This window comes from Lycorma delicatula, chromosome 2 (genome assembly GCF_047948215.1).
Source record: "Lycorma delicatula isolate Av1 chromosome 2, ASM4794821v1, whole genome shotgun sequence".
Taxonomy (NCBI): Eukaryota; Metazoa; Arthropoda; class Insecta; order Hemiptera; family Fulgoridae; genus Lycorma; species Lycorma delicatula.
In genome coordinates this window covers 80220116-80247703 of record NC_134456.1, presented here as the reverse complement: position 1 = coordinate 80247703, position 27588 = coordinate 80220116, and the positions used below count along the sequence as shown (strand labels likewise).

General features: G+C 29.2%; 1 protein-coding gene across 4 annotated transcripts in view; it reads right to left on the bottom strand.

Annotated features, from left to right (window-relative positions):
• Positions 1-4028: 4028 nt before the first annotated feature.
• Positions 4029-27588, bottom strand: part of LOC142318929 (uncharacterized) — an 89980-nt gene continuing 66420 nt past the window's right edge. For 2 of the 4 annotated variants that reach the window (XM_075355610.1, XM_075355611.1), the window contains exons 20-23: positions 23131-23244; positions 17726-17842; positions 14309-14481; positions 4029-6702 (exon numbers count right to left, since the gene is read on the bottom strand). In XM_075355610.1, coding sequence (XP_075211725.1) covers positions 6520-6702; positions 14309-14481; positions 17726-17842; positions 23131-23244 — 587 coding nt within the window. In that variant the 3' untranslated portion in view covers positions 4029-6519. The remainder of the gene's footprint in view (positions 6703-14308; positions 14482-17725; positions 17843-23130; positions 23245-27588) is intronic. The other 2 variants (XM_075355613.1, XM_075355612.1) reach the window with 2 other exon arrangements.

The following is a 27588-nucleotide window of genomic DNA, read 5'->3' as shown; positions in this document are numbered from 1 at the left end:
TTAATTACTCTTTAAATAAATTGTTTACCAAATAATCCAACTGATTACTCTACACCGTAAGGTCAAAATTAATATTTGTAACCAGTATACAGGAATTCACTAAACTGAATAGTTTACACTGATAAGACAAAAAAAAAAAATTTAATGATTCTCTAAGTGTGATACCATTTCTTGAATTGCTTTTTTGTGTACATTACAGATTTGTTAATACAATTTTCTATAACTCTTAAATAAATTACACTTAAAAAAAATTAAGGGTAATTATAGTTAAAATCTGTAAAATCTATAATTTTGCATGACAATACCTGTGTTAGAATAATTTCACTGATGCTTTTCTTTTATAAATATTCTAAGGCATATCCCGAATTAAGTCCAACAGAAATCAGCTAGCATGTTAGTATTCCATTTCCCTTTATAGCGGCTTTCCATCACCGAAATGTCTTGGTGGAAATGTTCACAGTAATTGTCACTTACATCTCCGAGGGTTGTCCGAGAAAAAATCCAGATGTGAGTGGAAGAAATGTATTTTCAAAGACATATTACATCCCATAGCTCTGTATGAAGTAAGAAGTTGATTAACAATATCGTGGTAATTGTCGGATTTTTGTTTGCTGAGAAAATGTTTGCAAACATCTTTAAATGAAGCCTAAGCTGCACTTTCTACATTATTTAACACAAGTTAAATACATCATCTTTGCCCAATACTCTTAATTTGAAGACCAACAAATATTCCTTCTTTAATTTTTCCTTCACTTACATTTGGAAATCTCTGCCTGATGTACAAAAATCCGGGAATATCCTTCATTGCTTTTATAAAATTTTTTATTAGTCCTAGCTTGGTATGGAGGGGATAAAAATAATTTTTAAAGTTCAATTAAGGGCTCATGAATAATATTTTTCCCATTTGTCTCGTTTTTTCCACTCTTTAGTAACATAATATTTATCCCTAGCTCAGCTGTCCCATTCGCAAAGAAAACACATGCACTTAGTATAGCCTAACAAATTTGCTATAACTTTCAAATCACCACATATGTTTTTTATAATTTATTTTTTCAAGAACATCTTTCATTACATCTATGTCTCTTTCAAATTAATACCATAAACGACTGGTATCAAAGGATATTTGTTACCATTGTGTAGTAGAACCACTTTTAATCTATACTTGGACGAATCTATGAAAAGGTGCCAGTCCTCAGGTTAATGAACTTGTCCTAAATACAATCAATATTTGTGCAATAAACCAAATTATTTTCATCAATAAAATATAATGAGAAAGTTCTTTTTATCAGCTCCGAAAGCCTGAAATTTTTGTATTTTTTTAAAGTAAATTCCAACCTTGCAGTATTGATCCTATCAGTTCAGCTTGATTTTTTGATAAAATTTAAATCCCTAACAGAGTCATTTAATTCACCTTGTGATATAAGATGTGGCTTATTAGAAGATAATTAAAAATCATTGTTGTCTTCTTCAGTACTACCTGATTCTTCATCGCTGCTTTCGAAACATACATTCACAAGTGGCTCAGGAGCTGGAATAATTTCACTGTGAGGTACAGGCCTGATTGCAGACTGCAATAAAGGATATTTTACAGTATTTTTAGATTTTTTTTGAAATCCCAGACACTTGTTAAACAAAAATTGCATTCGGTTACATGATCCTTTGTGGTTCACGCCAAACCATAGGTACACCAAATGGCAAAGCTTTCTGTGTATTTTTCAGTCATTCTCTTAAATATACAGCACAAATTTAGTGCATACTATATGAGGAGCCCATGCACTATCCTGATCACCAATTTTACACTGAAAGTACAAATGACATGATTTTTTAATTAAAGGTGTAATATTTTTTCTGTTTGATTTTACGGTAAACTCACCATGTACATAACAAAAGGCATCCACATCATTTACACAATTTTGAAGCATTATGATACTGCACTGTTAACAAACTTAAGACAGCAATAAAACTGAAAAAAATCATTCCTAAATCCACTGCTTAATACAAACAACACATATGTGTTTTCTGCTACATGTTTTGACCTGCACAGCCATGATTAATCTTGTCCATGAAGGCTCACTCTTCAGTATTAGATATGATGTCATAATATGTGACTATATGATTTAATTCTTTGTCTAGTATTGTTTATTTATAGCTTACAAATTATGTTAACAAAGTTAAACAATAAAAGATGAGCTAACAAAATACAATATAGGAGCTTAAAATGCTAACTATACATTGAAAAATGAAAAAAATCCTTTAATTAAAATTTAAAAATTTTTCAAAAATTGTGAGTGACAAAAGATTCTGAGTTCAAAATCGTTTTTCAGCATAAAAAAAACAGATTAAAATCATGTATCACATGTTAGGAAACAAAAATTATGTATATTATTAACTTTTATTTATATGACACCAGAAATCTGAAATGCACACCATAAAATCTTGTGCATATATGCACAAGTTAAAAAAAATTTTCAACAACCACTTTTAACTGAATACAATTCAAAGATTTATTTTATTTTTCTGTTGGATAATTAAATAAAATTATTTTTTTAAAAATAAATATACAATTTTTATAAGAATTTGTTAAGAAAATCCAAAAATAATACAATTCTAAATTATAATTTTCAATTATGTTAAATAATCAGATGTTTTACCAATCTACTATTTTTATTTTATTTCACTAATAATTTTTTCATTTTTTTTATTGATGAATTATTTATTATTTATTGTAAAATTTGTTTACAATCACAAGTTAAAAAAAACAGTTAAAAAACAAAAGGAGATGAAGTCTTTGAATCTATGTGCCTTCCCTTTAAGATACAAATATTTCATTTATTAAAGTTTTAATTTTAATTTTGATTCCAATAAAACAGGAAGGTGGCACAACTAGATTTTACAACAGAACTAAATCCAAAATGTCAACATCCTACAGCTAATTGTTTTTGAGTTATGCAAGAAAGATAACGCACATACATATGTACGTACACACAGACTTCACGTAAACTAGTCAAAATTGATTCAGATATGGTCAAAATGGATAATTCTGTTGAAATATGAAAACCAAAATATGTCATGATCAGATTACTTCCTTTACTTTGTACAAGGAAGTACAAAAAAGTTAAAAAAAAAAAAGAAAAAAGGAGATGAAATCTGAAGACCAAAATTTTTTGCGATCACAATACTTCCTTTACTTCATACAAGGAAGTAAAAATTAATAAACAGAATACATTTATTTAACTGAGAATTTCCTGTACTAAAATTCAACTGTAAAAAAAAATTAATTAACAATCAAAACTAACAACACTATAATAAATTTATTCCCAAAACTGTGCTAATCAACAAAAAATTCCAAACATTCTGAACTCAACCAAAGAGTCATAAATAATCAAAAAAACTCCTGACTGCTGTGCATCAAGTAGCCATAATCTTTAACTATAATAGAATATAATAAGTATTTAATCAACTATGTATAGAAATAAGTATTCATCTAACTACTTATTTTAATTTTATGAGAAGTAGACCTGGCTTAACTCAAATAGCAACTCACACTGTTTTGGTTATTCGTCCTATTCCAATAAAGGAAATAATTAATCCTGGGATAAACCATAGGCTTTTTCCACACAATCAACTCAAATAAAGTATATGTTTCAATGGCTACTAGAAGTTACCAGCAGAGCACGATAGATTTAGGGGCAAGGCAATAACACAGCTCTCATGGTAACAACTAAAGGAAGGAATGAAGGATATGAAATGAAAGGATAAATGACGAGGTCAACCCAAAGAGCTCTGTAACATTCTCTGTAACACAGCATTAAAATCACATTACACCTAACCAATGTGACAATAGCAATCAAGTGAATTAAATATTTTGTAATTATGATTTAAAATAAAAAAATAAGCTCAATTATAGTTAAAATAATTTCTTTTTAAAGAAAATGACAAAAAAATTATTTAGAAACAAAAATGTAAAAGAAAAATTTAATATGACAAATAAATAATTAAATAGCAATACCGGAGAAAGATCTCTGAATTTTAATTAAGTGGAATTAAAATATATTTCTCAGTAGTATTAATCATCCACATTTATAAATCAACCAGGAATAAAACACAAGAGTTTTAAGGAATATTTTATTGTGTACATAAATAGAAAAAAATGTTAAGCCAGTTTTTAGAAGCAATTAATCTATGCATATACAAAATAAAACTTTTTGCTTAAAAATTCATAATCTTTTAAACTTACTTACAATCTAAAACTTGGAACATCATAACACTAATACTTCTCCATTATACAACCAGAATAAATTTCATTTAAATAAAAAAGTAATCAGAAATACTTTTTTGCATAAAAATTTAACATCTTCAAAATTTATGTAGGTGAAATTACTTTGACCAAAATAAATATCATTCAAAATTCAAATATATATATAAATGAACAACTGAAAATTCAAAATGCGTTTCTGAGAATCAGAAATCTTTCAGATTTAAGATTAAAATAATTTTTTCGTTACTGTAATTTAATGAATGTATATACAATAGAAGAGACACAATGTTTAACAATTACAATATGCAATGTATAACTACTGATTTTAAAATAAATTGAAATAGAGAATTTTACTTCTGTTACAAATGGTAATAGTAATTACAGTATTGGAGTCAATTAATAAAAGATTTTGGCCTATTTAATCTCTTTAATTTAGCCGATGCAAAACGCATAATGTAGACATTAACTCTGTATAGTTAAATTACATTACTAGGATAATAGAATATTCTATGTAATATTATTGTAAATTACATACAATTACTGTTTAATTCTCATTTAATAAAACAATTTTTCTGATACTAAAAAATTAGAAGGGAGTTAACATTTAACTTAATCACAGATGTTTTAAAATATACAGTTCTAACAAAAGCAAAGATACTTATAATATCTCAATATAAAAAAATAAATGATACAATAATTACTTTCAGAATATAATACATCACTTATTATAAAAGAAAATACTTATTACATAAATGATTAGTATTGAATATTAAAAATGACTGGATTGTTGTATTTTGCATTATAAAAAAATTATATTAAGTATTAAGCAAGTCATTATGGCATTTGACGAAACAGCAAGTAGATAATTTACATGTTTTACTCTTACAAAATAGAATACAGATATATATTGCCGTGCACTTTTTCAGCCTATCAAATTCCACATAAAGTATCTGACCTACTTCAGGACTAAAAAGTACGCTTAATAGATTGAGGTTAATATGAGTGTTAAATTTTTTTTTTTAAATTAACAAAACAATAATTTTTCTAATGATTTCTAATGTACAATAAAACGATAACATAATACTTAGCACAACAGTAAACATGATAATACAACTTATGACTGAAACTAAACAAAGGATTTATACAGGAACTTTTCACACTTAAAAAAAAATTAAATTAAAAACTTTATTACAATAATTAACCAAAACGTACCGACTTAATAGTGGTTGTGGTTAAGTAAACTTGAACAAAATATTTTTTATGAATAAATTACCAGACGATCTACAAATGTTAATAAGATTAAGAAATTATTAGTAAACAACAATTTTTATAAGCTACCAAAACTACATCACATAATATTTTTACTAATCTTCAATAATTTTACAAATAGATGGGTTAAAAAAATATTTCTTCTTTTGGAATTACTACATTTACAAAGTTAAATAAATTTTATGAAGGATTTTTTTATTCGTTATTTTCTTATAATTCATCTCTCTTTCTCATCACAAAAAGTACTGTAACTGTAATCAGGAACAGGCCTAAAGTTACTTAAGTAAACAAAATAAATATTGAAGAAATCATAGACTAGCAATGAGAATTTAATCGATCTAAAATACTGACATAACAACTAAAGAACTCATTTATACTAAATAATGTGCACTGCTGTATCATTTATAAATTATCCCAATTTCATCAGAGAGCTTAGTTTAAAAGATTAAGAAGCACCATTTACTAATAACAATACAACAAATAAATTCTTTTCAAATATTTGTACAATAATTTAAACTCATATTAATAAACAAACTAATAGATTGTACATTAAAATACAATGAAACTGTGTACGTTTTTGAAATTACAATTTGTTAAAATATTACAATGATCGGGCAATCACTTAATTACTAGCACTATACATTTCGAGAGCACCAGTCTCAAATATTTTTATACAAATATATACAATAAATTGAACAATACTTAACCGTATTTAAGAACATTTCACAAAGACACAGGCCAGATAATAGAAATCAAGAAAAATTCCTACTATTATAAACATTTATTAGAAAACAGTGACTATTTTTTAATATTTTCTAAGAAATAATATCAAAGTTTAGCGACTTGAAGACAGTTGCTGATACATTCAGTCTTTAAAAAAATTGCAAATATATATTTTCTATGTATTTATAAAATATAAACAGTCTGAAAGCTACAATAATAGTAATATAATAAAAAAAAGTTTATCACTGAATGGATTAAAGCTGTTTTATTTACCGCAAAAGTTTTAACTGGCCTGTATTTGTACCATAAACTAAACCTTGACCCGGGTTAGGAGCCCATCGTATACAATTCAAGCTCATATAACCCAAATTCCAATTTAATTCTAAATTTCTTAATGGTTCGAGACGACCTTGACTACCACTTCCGTGTTTTGCACCTTCCAAGCGGAATATCTGTAAAAAAAATTCCATGAGAAAATATGTATTCATAAATTATCTATGCTAATTTACAGAAAAACTACAATCTGTTTTATTCCTTTTAAAAATTCATCAATATTCCTTTTAAGAGAAAGGCTATTGAGAGGACGATTCCCTACACAATAAATTCTTACAATTTTATTAAAACGTAACCAAAATCTATTACCAATAACTTGTTCTATCATTGCAAAAGATCCAATCTTAAAAGAAGCTTTTTTTCCTGAAACCAGCTTTGCGCAGTTTCGATGAACTCATCATTATTGTTGAATATTGTATCCCTAAATATTGTGATTCAAGTACATAATAACTGAATTGAGCCAAAACTGAATGGTAAGTCAAACAAGGCAGAATATCACATTAGATTTGACAGAGTTACAATCATTAAGGAACAAAAGTGAATACACAGGCCAATTAAGTAGATTAAAAGACTTGATTTATCTGGACTTTCCATCCATGCACAAACATTTAAATTTCATGGGTTTGCTTGAATTTATAAATGCAGTCTTTTTTTAAGATGTTTATATTTTTACTGTTTTTGCATGTTTCTAAAATTTCTAACTTGTGTTCATAATCAGTAATAGGGCGTTTATGTTGTAGCAGATGGTCAGCTATATTAGAAATGCCTCTCTTCTTGTTCTTGTATGCATTATAATGCTCTGCGTACCTTTTTTTTGAAAGATCTGTTGGTTTTACTGATGTATATACCATTATAATCATTACATTTAATATTATATATTCAACTTAAATTTTATCCATTAGTATTATTATTATTATTATTATTATTATTATTATTATTATTATCCCTTAAATATTTTAAAACTTTGTTATAAGGTTTTAAATTTTCTTATATTTATCTTTATCATAAACATCAATAATTTTTTCTATTATCTTAGTATATGTTACTGGATGAAGTAGCTCTTAGTAGGTTCTTTATTATTATCATTATTATTATTATTATTATTCTGTTAACATTATAAAACTATTTTGATGTTTGGTTGTTTGTTTTTTATAAATTCTTTTGACAATTCGATTGGAAACTGTATTTGTTTTACCTATTGCTATTTTGCTATTTTTTGAGTTTATCTGGGTTATTTTTTGTGTACTGCAATGCTCTAGAAATTAAAATTTTTATATGTGCCAATTTTTTGTGACCACGGACGATTAGATTCTTTATGTATAGTTGTGTAATTTATGGTTGATTTCCTATAAACAGATGTTTCTATAATATTGTTTCTGTTTATTTCAATTTCAATGTCCAAAAAGTACATTTTCCTGTTAATTTCCATTTCAAACATGAATTTTAAGTCATTATTTTAGTTATTAAGTATAATTAAAATAGTCATATGTTCATCATTTGTAGTTTGACTGACCAATATATCGTCCAAATACCTAATCCACAACTATATTTGATGCTTGTTCAAAATATCATAATTACAATGTTTTCAAAATGTAGGAAAATTTCAGACATGATTGCAGATAAAGGTGAACCCATGGGAAACCCTTTTGTCTGAAGATAATAATTGTCCTTATAAAAAAAATAGAATAGTTTATCTTCTTTTTTATCTACAAACATTTAAACAAATAAAAATAATAAATGAAATTCATGTTTGTAGTTTGGAGTGTTAAAATACTCTAAAACTTCTTCTATTGTCATGCAATTCTGATGGTATCAAGGTTTATTAGCACAGGCTGGATGTTAATTCTTACTGTAAATACTAAGTATGAGTATTATTTTATTTACTTCTGTCACAAGCAGCACAGTGCCTTTATGTTATATTTTTTTAAATTATTTTATTCATTATTTTCAATTAAAATAATATGATGGTAACTTCCATACAGATTTTTTCTCAGACGTACCTAATTTCTCTTTATCTTTAAAAAAAAACAGTAACAACAAATTGTGTCAGAACTAGATATATTAGAAACTTTAATAATTAAATCTTTAATTACAATTAGATGATATAAGAATTTTTTTGTATGAAATTATAATGTAGCTACGTAATTATGTAAAAAAGAAGAGAGGAGAAACAATAAATAAATAAACAGTTTATTCAATAAGATTGAATGAATTGGTGATGCCAGTAATCTACGCCAGGCAAAGATTAAGTCATGTTTAAATGTCAAAGAAAATTTTTTATCATGTTATACTGATTGCTCTTTATCTGATGCGGATTTTTACTTATCTTGCTTGAGTTTTATTTACTCATGTTGAATAAATTCTGTATTGATTCTTTTTTCAGCAGAGAAATAGATCACATAAATACTCATCCTAGAATCCGAGAATATGTAACCGTAAGTCTGCCTGTTAAAAAAATTGCTCTTAATTTTCTCAGAGTAGTGTTTTCAATCCATATCTGCTCTCTGAACAAAGAGTAAAATGGTGTGGTGGACTAAAGTTTCATTGCATAATATATATTAAAATTTGTCTCAATTTCTTTCAAAACATTGAAGAAGTTGAGTCTAAATGTTCTTGCAACTAAATGTTCTTGAAAAGAATGAGGAACTGATCTTGCACTTGCTTTTTTTTTATTGTAATTTTCACTTATTTACTCAACTCTTCAAATATTAATATTAACTTCTATAAGGGATATGCAATGATTACTTACCAAATGGCCAAACAATCTCATACAGTTTTTTTTAAATAATTATTCAAAGTACAACATTTTTAATTTCCAAGTATGAGGTTTATTTTTGACATGCTTTCACCCTTCACTAAACAATTCGTAACCTATGTTATAAGTGTAGTAAAAATTTCAAAATGCTACCCCCCTTCATTTAAGAGAAATTTTATGAGGATTTATCATGATAATATCAAATAATAATAATGATACACTACCTGGAACATTTTGCTCTGACTTTGTAACAGCAACTGTGGGAGAAGGTTTATGTCAATAATGCAAGTTAAAACACGTCCAAAAAAAATAAAACAAGCTTGGACATAAATTTTTGTCACCTACGTATGGCAAAGAATGGAACGTAATCGTTTACATTCAACTACCCTCTTAAAATCTCAGGTCTTACTGGAGTTGGGCAAAGTAGGGGCCGGGCGAGACCCACCACCAACACCCCAAAGGTTAGTGAACTGGAGAAAGTTCCACAAGGCTTTCCAATAGGATTTTAGGTTGATAGATCCAGAACTCCTGGACTACACGGTCAATCGCATCACGTCGTCCATAAATGAGGCTCTGTCTTATAGCACTACAGAGAAGGCCATACAACCCCTCCATTATGATCTCCCACCTCACATCTCCTAGGCAATCTTCGAAAAGTGCTGGCTGAGGAGGAGATATAGCCTCACCCTGTCCCCCAATGACAAACACGCATTTTACAGACAAACAGACAGGGTGAAAGTACTGCTGACAAAGCATTGTGAAGAATCTTGGAGAGATTAACTCATCTCGATATTGGACGACATCTCTTCGGTATTCAGGTTGCATAAACGACTGCACGAGGGTAAAAAGCCTTGACACCCTTTTCACATCCATTTTGTACGTTGGGTATTTGTCAGAATGCTGGAAAACAACGAAGGTGGTATGCTTGTCCAAATCGGGAAAAGTCTACATTCCCCCTGGAATTACAGGTCAATGTGCATTGTCAAAGTTATTTGAAAGAATTTTCCTTGAGCAACTTCAGTGATGTTTGGGGTTGGAGATTTGGCCTGAGAAGTTCAGGTTCAGAGAGGGCTACTCAACAACCCTCCAACTAGTTCAACTGGTGGATAGCCTTGTTGGAGGCTTGAACAGTTAAGCGGTGACCGCGGCTGTTTCTTGGACGTGGCTAAAGCCTTTGATAAAGTTTGGCATAATGGCCTACTATATAAGCTTGCTCACACGACAGTCCCTGGCCGCTATGTCAAGCTAATAAGATCTTACCTACTGGGAAGACAGTTCACAGTACACATTGGGGAATCCTTATCAACTACCAGGGCAATAACCGCCAGGATTCCCCAGGGGGCAGTCCTTTCACTGATTCTTTACACTGCATATACAAACAATATGCCGTTGTTGGAAGGTGTCAACACTGCTTTATATGCCGATGATATGGCATATTACTACACGTCCCAAAATACAGATTACACGGTCAAGAGACTCCAACGGCAGCTGGATTTAGTGGAGCCATGACTTGATATGTGGAGAATCAGGGTCAAGAAAGAAATTTTCGTGGCCATGATATTCAGATGCAAGTGACCTGCTCCGACCAGACAGCTAGAAATATCAGGGGAAAAAATAACCTTTAAGACAAAAGTTAAGTATCTGGGAGTGGTCCTGAATAAACAGCCTACCTTAGGAGAACATGTAAAATATGTGACCCAGAGGGCAAAGGCCACCAGGGCTTTCCTATACCCAGTACTTAATCGAGCCAGCTCCATTCCGCTGGCGACTAAGATACTCATATACCATATTTAAATCTTACCAATTCTGGCATACACCTACTTGGCTTGGGGGGGCTCTGTTGTGTTCCACATTCCAGGAAAAGCTGGAGGCCGTCTAAAATGTGGTACTGCGGACAATTTTCAGAGCGCTGTGGTTTGTCAGAAACGCCAAACTTCACTACCAACAGAAGTGGGCGTAGTACAGGTGCACGGACTGTTCAGGAGAGTGGTCGTGTCTGAGCACAGCTATCTCAGGGTCATCTGGCGAGAGGACCCTACACCGCAAGGTGTGAGGAAAAGGCCTCACACTGTGTCAGATAAACCACCATGAAAAGACAGGTTGAAGGTTTGTGTATGATAAACCAGGCGGACCCTCTACATCGGGTGAGCCAACACGGAACTCCCATTGCACGTAAAGTTGTTAGACATACATGTATGGACATATGGTTTTTTGATGTTTTTTTTTTTACCAAAATTAATTCAATTTTATTTACCCCATTTCAGTATCATACAATATTACACAAATAGAAAATATAATATAACACCCTAACTAGGGCTTAAAAAATAATTAAGCATTTAGTTGTGTTATATTTTATTCAAATTAAATGTAAAATAAAATAAATACTTGAACCAATATTAATTTAATCTACCCCATTATAATATCTTATAATAGTAAAGATATAGATAAAATCTAATGTCCTATTGAGTGTTTAAAAATAATTAAACATATGATTTTGTTGCATTATGTGCCGGAGGTGTCAACAGAAAATATATAAGAAGCTAGTTGGACCCTTTTCACTGTCTACAGTCAAGTTAGTGGAAGCTTTTAGTTAAATAAACAAAATAAAATAAAATATCTTTTAAAACCTTTATTCATCCTAATTTAATATTCACTATTGCTCTCTCTTTTTTCCTGTTTAGCCTCCGGTAACTACCGTTTCGATAATTCTTCAGAGGATGAATGAGGATTATATGTATGAGTGTAAATGAAGTGTAGTCTTGTACATTCTCAGTTCGACCATTCCTGAGAGGTGTGGTTAATTGAAACCCAACGACCACAGAACACCGGTATCCACGATCTAGTATTCAAATCCGTGTAAAAATAACTGGCTTTACTAGGACTTGAACGCTGTAACTCTCGACTTTCCAAATCAGCTGATTTGGGAAGACGCGTTAACCACTAGACCAACCCGATGGGTTAATATTCACTATTGCTAACAGAAATATATCTTACCTGACCAGTGTTAACTACTAGTAGACCACTTAATTATTTAAAATGATAAATTAAATAAATTGTTAACATTCAACTTTTATTGAAAACATCTGAATCTAAGCCCATACTATCCTAATTAATATTTTTCAATATTAGGGTTTTTGTTACGGTTTTTTTTTGTGCGCGAGCAGGAACATTAAAAGTGATTTTGCCACACTTCATAAAAAAAAATTAAATTTTATAAAAATTTAATATGTAGGTAGGTTGATACATGAGAGGTTTGTCATATTGTCCTTAACGAGATCTGTTATATCTTTCTTGCAATATAGAACATGCCTCCTTTTTATGTCTGTTTCAGGTGAACCAGTGCAATGACGGTAGCCATGCGATCTCCCCAAACCCTTTGCGGACACATATCTGTCTGGAAGCTTCCTCCACTGAAGGTAAATTCCATGGAGTCTGGCCCCCCACAGAACTCCTTTAGACTGAAAAGACTTCAGAGGACAGACTGAAGGGGATTGTTGCCAGAAGTACAAAGCACATGCACGCTTAGTCTCCCCGTATCAGCCCCAGTTAATTACTTCTCATTGATCTAAAGAACTGCAACGTAAATACAAATCTGTCCTTAAAATAAAATAAAATGAATAAAATCTATAACCGCCACTAAACAAATAATAACCCACCCAATAAAATAGAAAGACATAGCAGCAAGAGACATTTGTCCAGGTTCTGCAATTAGTAGGGAGAAAACAAACTCCCGCTCTTCTTGTGTTCCATTCTGTTCCCCTCTTAAATCAACATAAAAGATAACTCATCAACAGAAATATTAACAGAAACCTCATCAAATTGTAGGACAGATAATAAACAGCAAGTACTCTTTAAATTAAAATAAAGAAATAAATCTGTTTTTGCAAAAAATTAAACAATATTATCATTAAAAAACAAGTTTTAAGAAGGTAATATAAATTAGGCTTCTTCTTTATCTTCTTTAAATACCACACATTCACACAACTCTTTTTAAAATGTAGCCTTAACTTTTGCACAACATTAATTTCTTATTATTTAAGTGTATGATACCATCTATATTACATGTCCAAGCTAAACTACATTCCAGACCCAAGAATAAGTAGTTTCAGATTAGGTCTTAAATATCAAATCTATGTCAGCAGGCAGATAATTATAGATTCAGCTCATATCAGAGAGGTTGTACAAGAAATGCTGCTGCTTCTTTTTTTCAATCTTACTTATTTTTCTTAAAAAATGTTTAACCAAGACATGTTAAGACTTATAAATAAATCAACAAAAATGTTAATTTACAAACAGTAAATGTGAAAAACCAATAAATAATAAAATATAAATAAAAATTTGTGTAATATTTTGTGTACTGCATCTGGAATTTTTGGCAAATCATTTGAAACATCTTTGTTTCAGTTTAAGTAAATAAAAAACAAGCTTTAAGAGTAAATCATTTGTAATTCTTACGTGTTCCTGCCTAAGTCTAGAGATGGGAAGTATAAGTAACCTGAAAACCATATCAGATAGTCAGCACTAAAAGTTCATAACTCCAGTTTAGTTCTTTATTAACAGTCAAGTCTTAGTTAAAGAAAGTACCTTAATATAAAAAAGTTCCTAGTTTTCTAACTAAATATGGGTATATGTAGGTCCAATTTGAGAAAACTATGGTAACTATAGAAAATAACATTTTTGTAAATGTTGGGAGTCTAGTGATACTATTACGCATCTTTCCCTAAAATGTGAGGAGGCATCAATAAAAAATAATTTCATTTTTGGAGCCTCCTTCTTCCAAGTGTAGGATCTGAGGTAGAATCCTACGTAATAATAAAAATAAAAAAGGTTTTTTAGGGTGAGATCTGCTCCACAATCTTATTATTAATTAAGTTACATAATAACATGAAAACATTACTGAAAAATATATTATGGCAGTTATAATCCTATTAAGGTAAAGAAGAATGAAGAACTCAATAATATTAATATACCTGTGCTATAGTATGTTTATTTCGTTCTGGATTAGTATAAGCAACTCTTCGTGAAGCAAGACCAACAACCAAATGGCGAGTAGTTGGTGATAAACTGACAGATACTGCATTCTGTTCAAAGCTTGTTCGATATAGCAACTGACCAAGTGTTGCCCACTGCAAACTGTATACACCTGTTAACATTATATTTTTTTAAATTAATACAATTTTAACCAACTTACATAAATATATTTTAAATATTTAAAAACTGGAAACACTCATACATGACCAATGAAATGACTATATTGGCCAGAGCAATGTGTGCTAAAAATGTCAATCATTTATTGTCATCAAACAGGTGCTTTATTAACAACTTCATCAGTTATTCAATTTTTATATAAAAATGTGATTAAACGATATGTAATTAAAGCTTAAAATTTAAATTTGCCCAAACAGAGCATCTAGATTTTCCTCAGGTACTTTTATTAACCCTAGAGCTCTATAAAGATCTCTTTCTGCAGTCTTTGCTTCTAACCACTCAACTGCTACAATTTCAATAACATCAACTAAGATTTTTTAACATCAATATCATCATCCTGTTTCTTTGTTGCATATCTTATAAAATATATAACACCAAACTTATGGCAATGTTTAATGCTGCCTTATTTCAGAGTTCTCTCATCCACGTATGCATGCAATATCATGTGAAGACACATCAATTCTACTTATGTATTTATTATATAGAATATTGGAATTAACGTGGTTAAGTATAACTTATCTAATTATTGTGTTTTGATGGTTTGTATTTCATATAACATGAACATTATGGGCATTTTTTCATAACGGTTCCAGTTAAATAACTCCCCAATTTGAAAAAACATTTCAGAAGAGGTAGTCATGAAAAAACTGTCAAAAATAAATGGAATGGTATCGTTTATTTAGATTATGTTACAATTTTTTTAAATGAATAGTTTTGGTTTTTAATAAGAAATGAAATGCAAAGTTAAAAAACTTCAGGAATCAAGTATGTTTTATCATTGTTTTTTATGGACACTGTAACACAAGAAACAATAAAATACTAAATACATGATATCATTAACATTGTTCTTAAAGAGAAAATCAGAAAAGACAATCAAAACTAGTTTCTCATTTAGACAGTTTTAGTAGCGGATAAGTTTAAAAGAACTAGATGATAGTATGGAGCTGGTAAATGTGGATTTACTTATAAAGCCATTTTTTATACTGTAACTTATTTTTTTGTACTGTTCAATTTAATCTTTATACTCAAAATTGTTTCTACTGTTTTTATAATTAATATGACACTCCATCTTAAAATTTATTTATTTAAGTAAAGGTTTTACTGGTAAATTTGGTTAGTGGAGCTTCAGTAAACCTGTGAGGTTGTTATAACTCAGTTAATATTTGGGTGTAATAATTTTACTTTTTACTATATTTAAAAAAGGTCCTGTATCTCTACCGTTTTGTAATTCTATATGAATTAATTTATTTCATTAACGTGATCTGTTTTATAAAACTCTTTGAGTGTTGTTTTTATCTTATTACATAATTAATGCATTATTGTCAGTAAATCTATCTTTTTATATATATATATTTTTTTTTTATTCTGTCATTTCATTATTTCTATTATCTCCTCTATCTTTATCGTATAAAGATTCAATGTTAATTCATTGCCAATGATATCTTTCATAATTTAATTCTTACTTGTATTCAGTAAAATAAGTTTGATTTAATTAATTTTTTTTTCTTTTATAAAATTCATTTTGATTTCTATTCTATTTATGATATTATACATGTTTTAATAAGCAAAAATAAAAATTTAATAATGATAAAATAATTCACAGACTAATACTTAGAGAAATTCAGAAAAATTGTAAAAACACTGTGTAACATATATTATAATAAGTAATTTAAATTTAAAAGTATATATTCTGCATTTATGCACTACAACTATTAAGTTATTAATAGTTTTTAGAGAAGTTACACACTTCACTAAAATTAATCTTTTTAAGATTCATATTATTCCTCTCCACTGTTAAAATATATTTAAATGCTACTAAATAAACTACCTATTACGGAATATTGAGATAACTCATAACTTACCTTAATTTTTCACAAAAGTAGTTTTACAGGATCCCATGAAAGTACTTTCATGAAAAACTAAGTTAAGGTATGTCTTATTCCAATATTCTGTACTATGTGGTTTTTTATTTAATAGAATTTAAATATATATATATATATATATATATATATATATATATTTACAGCAACTTTTATAATTGTGTCATCCTCATACTCATAAGGTTGATCAAATTAAATTTACTTTTTTATACAGAATCTTTCTAAAATGTCTAAACCCCTATTATTTGTATTAATATTGTATTTTTTAATTTCCAGTATTTCTAAATTTGTTTGACTATCAGATATCGAATGTGTATTATTAAGATAAACAAAAACATTAGAAAACCCCAATTGAAAAATAAATTACTTAGATCTTAGTATTGAAATCAACAAAAATAATCATTTCATAACTTTATTATATCGGAAACCCATAAATAACAAAACTACCATACATAGATATTCAAATCATCTGTGGACACACAAAATTAATACATATACAAACATGGTTATTACAGCAATTAATTACACAAAGTAAAATGAAAATAAAAATAAATTAAATAAAAAAATAGATATTGTAAAACAAATTGCTAAATATAATTGTTATAATGAATCTTTAGTAGATAAATAACAATTTAATAAAACATTTAAGAAGTAATAAACATACTGATTCATATGGTTTATACAATTTGAGGGGAATTTATAAAATAAAATAGAATACAATGACTGTGACCATATTTATATAGGAAAAACTACTAGATCTTTTAAAACTAGATTTTATGAACATTTTAGACATTATAGAAATGGAAAACTGGGTTTTTCCAATGTTTCTGATCATATTATTAATAATGCACATTTAATATTTGATATTCAAACAAATTAAAAAATTACTAGAAATTAAAAATACAATATTAATACAAATAACAGGGGATTATACTTTTAGAAAGATACTAAAACTGTGTGTGTGCGTGATCCAATGTGACCCACCCACTCAAGTAAATAAAATAAAATGACACCTTATATTTTCATATGATTTCTAGTAAAATGAATAATATAACTTGTAACAATCATATGAAAAAATATCATTTTATTTTATTTTCTGTATGTGGGTGGATCACGTTGAATCATACTTATTTGAATTATTAATACAGAAGTGATATGGGTCTTGAAAGATAGTTTATATATATATATATATATATATAAACTACATATAATTATAACTAAATAACTACTGAATGTGTATAATTCTAAAACTTTTGAAAATATATATATATATATATGCATTCAATAGTTTTATCTCACCTAACATGCTAAGTCGTCCAGAAGGTAATAAAGTAACCAACAGATGGCCATCACTTGAAACATCAACACTGGCATCATTGTGTATCCTACATTCATTAACAACTAGATTCTTTTCAGCTGTAAAGAAAAAAATAAAGTAAAGAAATATTTTAAATATTAAAATTAAATTAGATCAAAAACACCTAATTAATTACTAGATTACCAATAACAATAACAGAAAAGAACCCTCCTTACAACTTTTATTGCATTTTCTTACAATCTGACTGATTGTTCTATAACAACCAAAATCTCTCAGAAAAAAATATCTATCTAATAATAAAAAATATGTTAAGTAAGGATATGATGTCAATGGTATAGGCAACACTTTTTATACTGAATTATAATTTCCGTAAAATCACCTAGTTTAAAATAGTACAGTTTCTATTTGGTTACACAACAGAAAACTGCTGGCATTTTACAATATCTTTGGGCCTATTCTATTATAAAAGTGCCTCAACAAATTTTCCATATTTACTGATATTCACTATCATTTAATCTATTAAATGTTACAAAACTGACTTGCAAACGTAAATGAAATAAGATAATGATAAACCAATTAAGATTTATTTATTTAATCGATTACAGTATTCATAACTATAATAAGGTTAATTAGACAAGATTACTGTGTATTAGGTTACGTGTGTTGTTATCAAACAAAGTTCAGCACACAGAATCGTTATATCTGACCTAACCTTAATCTAAACATAACTAAACTAAAATAAATTTCTTTTAAACTAAGTTATGTAAAGAAGTGTATGACACCCATATAATACAAAGGAACCATATCATTTAATAGTTAAATTTAGTGTACATAATCGGCCAAGCACAACTCATCATTTGGTTAAAAGATTTCAAGAGGATTTTCTCTACTTGATGTTGAAACACCACAAAAGAAATACAAGGAGTCGAGAGAATAGTGCTGCAGTAAGTGCAAGTGTCTGTGAAAATCAACATTTTTCAGTTTCACATTGTTCACAAGGAATCGTATTTGGGATGACTCCAATATATAAATGTTTCAACGACCATTACATTCAAAACAACAAAAATCAATGTTTGGTGCTGGTGGTAGTATCATTAGGGGCCTTTTTTGCTTTTCTTTTTTGAAAAAGAGTAAGGTTATGGTTTTAGTAAATGGTATTCACCATTTACTATCGCAGCTCACTATCGAGCTGCAATATGTGATTTTTTGTTTGTAAATTTGGAAAATTTTTATTTAAATGAGATGTGGTTTCTACAGGATGGTGCTACATACCAAACAGCTGCTGAAACAATTCAGTTATTGCATTAAAAGTTTGTTGACAAACAAACCACTAATAATTGATGACTTGAAAGCAAATATTCGACGCATTATTAGTGGAATTCAAGCACACACGATAATTGGTAATCACATGATCTAGGTGGCCAATTGCCATTTTGTGAAATAATCACCAAACTTTTGATACAGTAACTGAATTGTTTTAGCAACAGTTTTGACATCAGTAAGTGGAACCAGTCAAGCCTTAAACAGGCTTGACTAGTTCTGCGGGGTGTTTAACCCCGCAGAAATCATAAATGAAGAATTTCTATATTTGTGATCTCCACTCTCATTACCTCATCTTTCATTAATTTAATGGTTACAGTTGATGTGATAGTATTACTTATAAATTAAGTGTGAGAGATGATTTCTTAGAATGCTGGAGATTTTGTCCATGCTATCCTTAATGTCTTTTATATTTCTTTTATTTTTTTCATCTTTTACATTTTTTTTTTAAGTATTCCATATTTTATCCAAAAACAGACATTTCTTCATGATATGTTGTATGTTTACCTTTACTTTAGTTGCCTTAACATACAAAAAAGATTATAAAAATGCATTTTTATACCATAAAAGGTTTTTCAGCGTTAATAAAAATAATCAGCTGAAATATTATATCATACTATTAATTATTTTTTATATTAGATTTTTTATTTTATTTTTCAATTTCATAGAATAATAGAAAAGTTTCCATTTTATAGATAAAAATTTTTCAATGGTATTAACAAAAATATGTTTTTTTTTGTCTTCAGTCATTTGACTGGTTTTATGCAGCTCTCCAAGATTCCCTATCTAGTGCTAGTCGTTTCATTTCAGTATACCCTCTACATCCTACATCCCTAACAATTTGTTTTACAAATTCTAATCGTGGCCTGCCTACACAATTTTTTCCTTCTACCCGTCCTTCCAATATTAAAGCGACTATTCCACGATGCCTTAATATGTGGCCTATAAAAGTCTGTCTCTTCTTTTAACTATATTTTTCCAAATGCTTCTTTCTTCATCTATTTGCCGCAATACCTCTTCATTTGTCACTTTATCCACCCATCTGATTTTTAACATTCTCCTATAGCACCACATTTCAAAAGCTTCTAATCTTTTCTTCTCAGATACTTCGATTGTCAAAGTTTCACTTCCATATAAAGCGACACTCTAAATGTATACTTTCAAAAATCTTTTCCTGACATTTAAATTAATTTTTGATGTAAACAAATTATATTTCTTACTGAAGGCTCGTTTAGCTTGTGCTATTCGGCATTTTATATCGCTCCTGCTTCGTCCATCTTTAGTAATTCTACTTCCCAAATAACAAAATTCTTCTACCTCCATAATCTTTTCTCCTCCTATTTTCACATTCAGTGGTCCATCTTTGTTATTTCTACTACATTTCATTACTTTTGTTTTGTTCTTGTTTATTTTCATGCGATAGTTCTTGCGTAGGACTTCATCTATGCCGTTCATTGTTTCTTCTAAATCCTTTTTATTCTCGGCTAGAATTACTATATCATCAGCAAATCGTAGCATCTTTATCTTTTCAGCTAGTACTGTTACTCCGAATCTAAATTGTTCTTTAACATCATTAACTGCTAGTTCCATGTAAAGATTAAAAAGTAACGGAGATAGGAAACATCCTTGTCGACTCCCTTTCTTATTACGGCTTCTTTCTTATGTTCTTCGATTATTACTGTTGCTGTTTGGTTCCTGTACATGTTAGCAATTGTTCTTCTATCTCTGTATTTGAATCCTAATTTTTTTTAAATGCTGAACATTTTATTTCAGTCCATGTTATTGAATGCCTTTTCTAGGTCTATAAACGCCAAGTATGTTGGTTTGTTTTTCTTTAATCTTCCTTCTACTAATAATCTGAAGCCTAAAATTGCTTCCCTTGTTCCTATACTTTTCCTGAAACCAAATTGGTCTTCTCCTAACACTTCTTCCACTCTCCTCTCAATTCTTCTGTATAGAATTCTAGTTAAGATTTTTGATGCATGACTAGTAAAACTAATTGTTCTGTATTCTTCACATTTATCTGCCCCTGCTTTCTTTGGTATCATGACTATAACACTTTTTTTGAAGTCTGATGGAAATTCTCCTTTTTCATAAATATTACACACCAGTTTGTATAATCTATCAATCGCTTCCTCACCTGTACTGCGCAGTAATTCTACAGGTATTCCGTCTATTCCAGGAGCCTTTATGCCATTTAAATCTTTTAATGCTCTCTTAAATTCAGATCTCAGTATTGTTTCTCCCAAAAATATGTTATGCAACCAATATGGAAATCTCTACACAGGAACCCCTTCTAAAGGATAGTTCTGCAAAAATTCTGGTTGAAAATTAGTTTGGCCAATTTCAGCAAATCATTGAAATCTGACAGTTGATCGAGTTGGATTTTGCCAATATCGCTTACTTGCTAGAGAGCTTTTGGAGAATCATGGTCCATCATTAACACAAACATTAAATGCAGAAAATGAAAGTTACCTCCTTTGTTTATAAAATCAAACCAAATGCCTTTTTGTAGTTGAAGATTTGTATTTTGATTATGGTACAAATTAGTTTTACGCGTTGAAATGATACACAGTAATGCTAACAAACCATGTGCTGAAAGCACTGAAAGTATTGTTAGAATATTTCATAGCATTTTTTTATGGTTACTGTTATTATTGTCTGTATCATTTGTCTGTGTATTTTGTTTGTTTGCTACAATATTTTATAGCCTTTTTTTCAATATTATGAAGGAAATGTTTGAAAACATTATCAAAAGAAACTAGTATTGAATATCTCCACTCTTGCTTAATTTGTTATAATTTACCACGAAAAATAAAAACTAGAATTTGTGAAATTTTAAAAGTTCAACAAGACGAACAGCCATAAGAAGCTGCTGATGCTTCAGGAAGGTATTTTAAATAAGATTAGACAGAAGAACAGACCTTAGAAAATAAGTTTCGATTATCCAGAGAACATTTAGCTTCAATCCGCAACAATTGCACATGAGGTAATGAGATAAGTTGGTACAATGAGTTGCCCGTAAATTTAGAGTATATAGCATTGTAAGTAAAATTTAACATTATAAATTTTCTTTATTTCCGGTTAAAATTGTCATTAATGTAAAATTAATTTTCATATTTTTGTTGTGACAAGTTAATCTCAAAAATGTGTATACTTTTACAAACTAAATTATAACAAATAAAGACAAATATAAAAACATTAAGAAAAATTAAATTTATTTTTTTTACAATAAAGTATAGTTAACAAAGTGTGCATATTACAGGTTAGTCTATCACAACTAGCCTCTATGTGTGACTTCTACATTTACTTTTGCAACCTATCTTAGTTTAAGAAAAACATATCTACATTTAAGAAGTTTCTGTAATTGCAAAAAAAAAATGAACATATTTTTAAGGTGGCAAAATTTATTAAAATTAAAATAAGTGAATCACACAGTCATTTTACATATCTTAGTTTTACCAGACAAAAATAATCTATTATTCAGACAAAGCAGTGAACAATAAATTTGCCATCCCTGTAAAAATTTGTAATCAACTTATATAATGATAAACATTAAGTAGTCTGCAAAATAGTATTAAACAACATACTTATGCTGTTTATATTAACAATTCCTATAATTAATTGAAATGTGTATTGTAGCAATTCAGCTGTCTATGATAACTTTTATATAATAAACAAACTAAACACCTTTTTCTTATTACTTATAAAATAGAACAAAATTAACTATTTTCATAATAGTTAATTTTGTGGAAGCTTTCAGAAGATTGACTTTCAGAAGAAAACTGAATTCAAAATATTTTTTCCATTTAACTGGGACATTTTTCTAACAGGAAAAAAACAAATTTTCTTAATAGTTTAATAGTATTTTTAATTAATATTTTATTTTCATAAGAAATAACAATAAAAAGTATACAATTTTATTAGTCAAATTTATCAGCTTTGCAAATATGATTAAGTCTGATTAGTTGTTTTTTGCCTGGATTAAACAATAAAATAATAACAATTTAGTGGTAACTGGTCTGTAAAAGATGAAAATTAAAACTGCGACTTTAATTTTACTTACGATTGCTGATATCTGGAATGTTGAAAGAAGAAAAATCCCATGCTTGTATTCTATGATTTGGTGCCATAGAAAACAGGGTATCAGTAAGAAGGTCTGAAGTAGGACCATACCCTGCTGCAACAAAAACACTGAATCAGAGAAAATTAAAGATATGTGAAATAGTACACCTCAAAATAATTGTGCAGCACATGAAGGCTAGTGACATAAAATTTGGATGTATTAGTTTTGTTAAAAGATTATTATTTTTTTTTTGTAATTCAAAATGATGTGTTGTTCATTGTGTATGGTGCTGTTGTTATCATTATCCATAATTATTTTTAATCACTTTTATCTTTTTATTTTTTAAGTGTTAGTTTAGTAAAAAGTGGATGTTTATAATTTATCAAATTCATCACTATGCAGAGTAAAGACATGACATTGGCATAAAGAATTGCTTTGCTAGACAAAATAAAAAGTTATCCACCAAACACTGGTCAGTATAAACTTGCAGAACTACTGGGAGCATCAGAAAGAAGAAACTCTTCACAGAAATTGGTCTTGGTCTAACAAACATGAAGGAGAAATAATTTCTCATAAATGAAAACGTGATGGAAAGGACCCACTCATTGAGAAAGCTTTAAGTGAATGGTTTTCAACCGTTATGTCTAGGAGTAAGTTTCAGTGGTCCTTTGCTAAAACAAAAAGCAAAAGTGCATGCAAAAAAATTGGGACACCGTGATTTCAAAGCAACAGACGGCTGGCTGTCACATTGGAAATGGAGATGTTAAATAAAATTTAAAGAAAAGGCAAGCACCGATACTGACAGTGCCGAATCATGGAAGAGTTCAAATCTTCCTGAAACAATGAAGAAATATTCACTTGATAACACCTATAACATATATATGAAACAGGCCTGTTTTATCGTGCTTCAGTTTTATTGTGTTACAAACAAATTGTGTTATCTGACTGAAAAACTAACGGATCGAATTACTGTGCTTTGTTGCATGAATATGTCTGGCAGTGACAAATTAAAACTTCTTGTTATCAGTAAAGCAGATAAATCCCGATGGTTTTAAGCGGGTTAGAATGGAGAATTTACCAGTGCACTACTATTTTAATAAAAAGGCCTGGATGATGAGTCTAATTTTTTGTGATTGGCTGAGTGTTTAAGAAAAAGAGTTAAAGAAAAAAGAAAAAAAAAATCAAGAAATATTTGCCTTTTATTGAAAACTGTATTACCAATCATAATGTAGATTTATGAAACATTTAAATTTAGTTTCTGCAACCGAATAAGAGTTTAATTTGATCACTTGACATGGGAATAAAAAATTTTAATTTATTTACCTTAGTAAACTAATAAGTTACATTTTACAAGACATTGAAGCAAATACATTGACTTCCTCAGCTACCGCTAAAGATGTTAGTGCATGTGTAGTAAATTTGATGCAGGCAATTCAGTTCTTAACGGATAGTTGTGATGAAATAAAACATAGCACTGTCAGAAATTGTTTTATCAGAAGTGGTTTAAAAGTAAATGCCGACGATGATACTGAAACAATCAATGGTGATGACAATGACTACTTTTTTTTACAGCATCAGGTTCAAAATTTTGTACAGTCTTCAAATATAGACAAAAAATACAATGCAATGATGAGAATGAAACCAGTGATGAAGAAATAATTAAAAAGATTACTGGTACTCAACAACTGGACAAGATTGAAGAAGATGAAGATGAACCCAATGTCAAACGCATATATACAGATATAAAAAAATTTATTGATGGACTTCAGCCGTATTTTATACAAGATAGCAGCAGTGAAGGAAGCCCACTAGAAGAACTACAATTCTGTGCAAAATTTGTAGAATGCCAAGTATTAAAAGGAAGATGACAAAAGCAAAATAAAAAATTTTTTCAAAAAATTTAAACGAATATTTAATGAAATATTAAAAATCAGTATATGAATACTTAAATACATGTTATCAATTTTCTGTGTATTACTTATTGCTTTTAGAGTTGTACTATTAATTTTTGAAATTTGTTTTTTATATATATTAATAAGTCACTATATCCTTTATGAATAGCAATTTGCTTATTATTTATTTCTATGTTTATTTTTATCTTTATTATTTTGTGTGTAAATGATCGCTCTACCATGTTTGGGTAAGTGTTAATTTTGTAAGACAGGATGATTTGATTTTTTATAAATTGTAATTTTATTGGCTGTGGGTTTCTTATATACTGAAGAGATAATTTGATTATTTTTATTAATTTAATACTAACAACTACATACTTTATTGTTCTATTTATGTCCATTTCAAAAGTGAATTTTAAATCATTACAATATGAATTGAGCATATTTAAAATTATGAAGTGTTCATCACATATAACAGAATTATAAACAACAAAGATATCAACATAACAAGTCCATAACATGATATTATGTGTATGAATAATGCCGTAAACAATTTTATTTTCAAAATCTTGTAAATAAATTTTGAACATGATAGCAGACAAAGGAAAACCCATCAGTAGGGTATTCTCCTGTGTATAACACTTGTCATTAACTTTAAAGTAGTTTTGTTGGCATATATTTCTTATCATATCAATAAACATATATATATTATTTATATGTATTATATATAAATATATATTTCATATGCTATCAATAAATTTAGGGTCTTCATGATTGTATATAATTTTTTTTTTATTATATGAATTATTTTGTCAATAAGTATGCTAGGATACAAGTTACTTAACTTACCGTGCTAGTTTTTGCTCCAATTGTTAAGTTTTTAATTTATTTACAAATTCAACTCTCTTTTTTATATTATAATATAATACTCATATATTATTTATTAAATTAATATATAATAATATTAATATAATATTATTATATTAGTGTTTATTATATTAATATTACTATATTATTTAATACATTATATTATTTCCAAAATAATAAATAAAATACTTAGGTTATAAATGAAGTTAAAATTATAAATATAATATAAAAAATGGAGTTGAATTTGCAAATAAATTTAAAAAAATTAATAATTAGAGCAAAAACTAGGATGGTAAGTTGAATTGAAGGCAAAAAGTTGTGTTTGTTTTGTATTTATAAATTGTGATTTTGCAGAGGAGTTGCGATGAAATTCCTTGTGAAAATAGGGAAAACGAACTACCTGGGAGATTCTTGAAAGGGTTTTTCCACAAACCCTGATTACGGAGACTGCGTTGCAACAAAAAAAAAGTTTGTTCAAGTGGATGGCAAGGATTAGAGAGGTAAGAACTTCAACAAAGAGCAATGAAAAGAAGCTCTGTCAAGGGTAACAGCGAAACAATCTTATGGCCGCTTCAAAAGCAGAAAAGGCAAATGGAAAAGTGTATGACAGCTCAGAGGAAGAACTTTGAAGGGTGCAGTGTATAATTACACACAATATGTCTGAAAAGTTCCCGAACTAAATTAAATAAAAATACAGATTTAAAGATAAACAAATTTACTCACATCAGCCCTCTAAGAACCCTTCTCTATTATTATACACTAGTTGCAGCACCGGTAGAGCCTGTCAAACACTCTGCAGAAATCACTTTGTGGGATCACCTTCATCTGCTCAGTGCCAAGCCCTTAGGATGGCTGGAATGTCATCAAAAAAACGACCTTTCATATTCAACGAGTTTCAGGAACAGAAAATAGTCTGCTGGAGCCAAGTCAGGTGAATAGGGCCGGGTGGGATAAGATAGGGATTTGATTTGCAGCATAATAACATGTTAAAATTGTTACCATGTGTGTCGGGGCATTGTCCTGTAAGAGAGTCAAACTGCTCAGATCCTGGTACTCAGGCCAGAATCAACAAATACGATGCATAAGACGTTTCATTACTTCCAAATAGAATTTAGAATTCATGGTTTCACCCATTAGAACAAATTCCTGATGAATGAGGCCCTTTGAGTTGAAGAATGCAATCAACATTGTTTTCACTCTTGATTTTTGTTGCCTGAATTTCACCGGTCTTTGTGCTCCAGGACTCAACCAAGTAGCGGATTGACGCTTCGTTTGTGGATCATACATGAAGCACCAGCTTTCATCCCCAGTTACAAATGTTTACAAAAAATTCAGGTCGCTATCAACAGTTTCAATGCAGTCTTGAGTGCAAGAAAGACAGACCTGTTTTTGTTCTTTGGTCAAGAAGTGGAACGAAACAAGAGCACAAAACTTTCCGCCATTCATTTTTTCTGTTAGAATTGTATGTACCGTGTCTTTACCGATGTTTAGCTCTTCTGCTATACCCACCGGGTTGGTCTAGTGGTTATCGCGTCTTCCCAAATCAGCTGATTTGGAAGTCGAGAGTTACAGCATTCAAGTCCTAGTAAAGCCAGTTATTTTTACACGGATTTGAATACTAGATCGTGGATACCGGTGTTCTTTGGTGGTTGGGTTTCAATTAACCACACATCTCAGGAATGGTCGAACTGAGAATGTA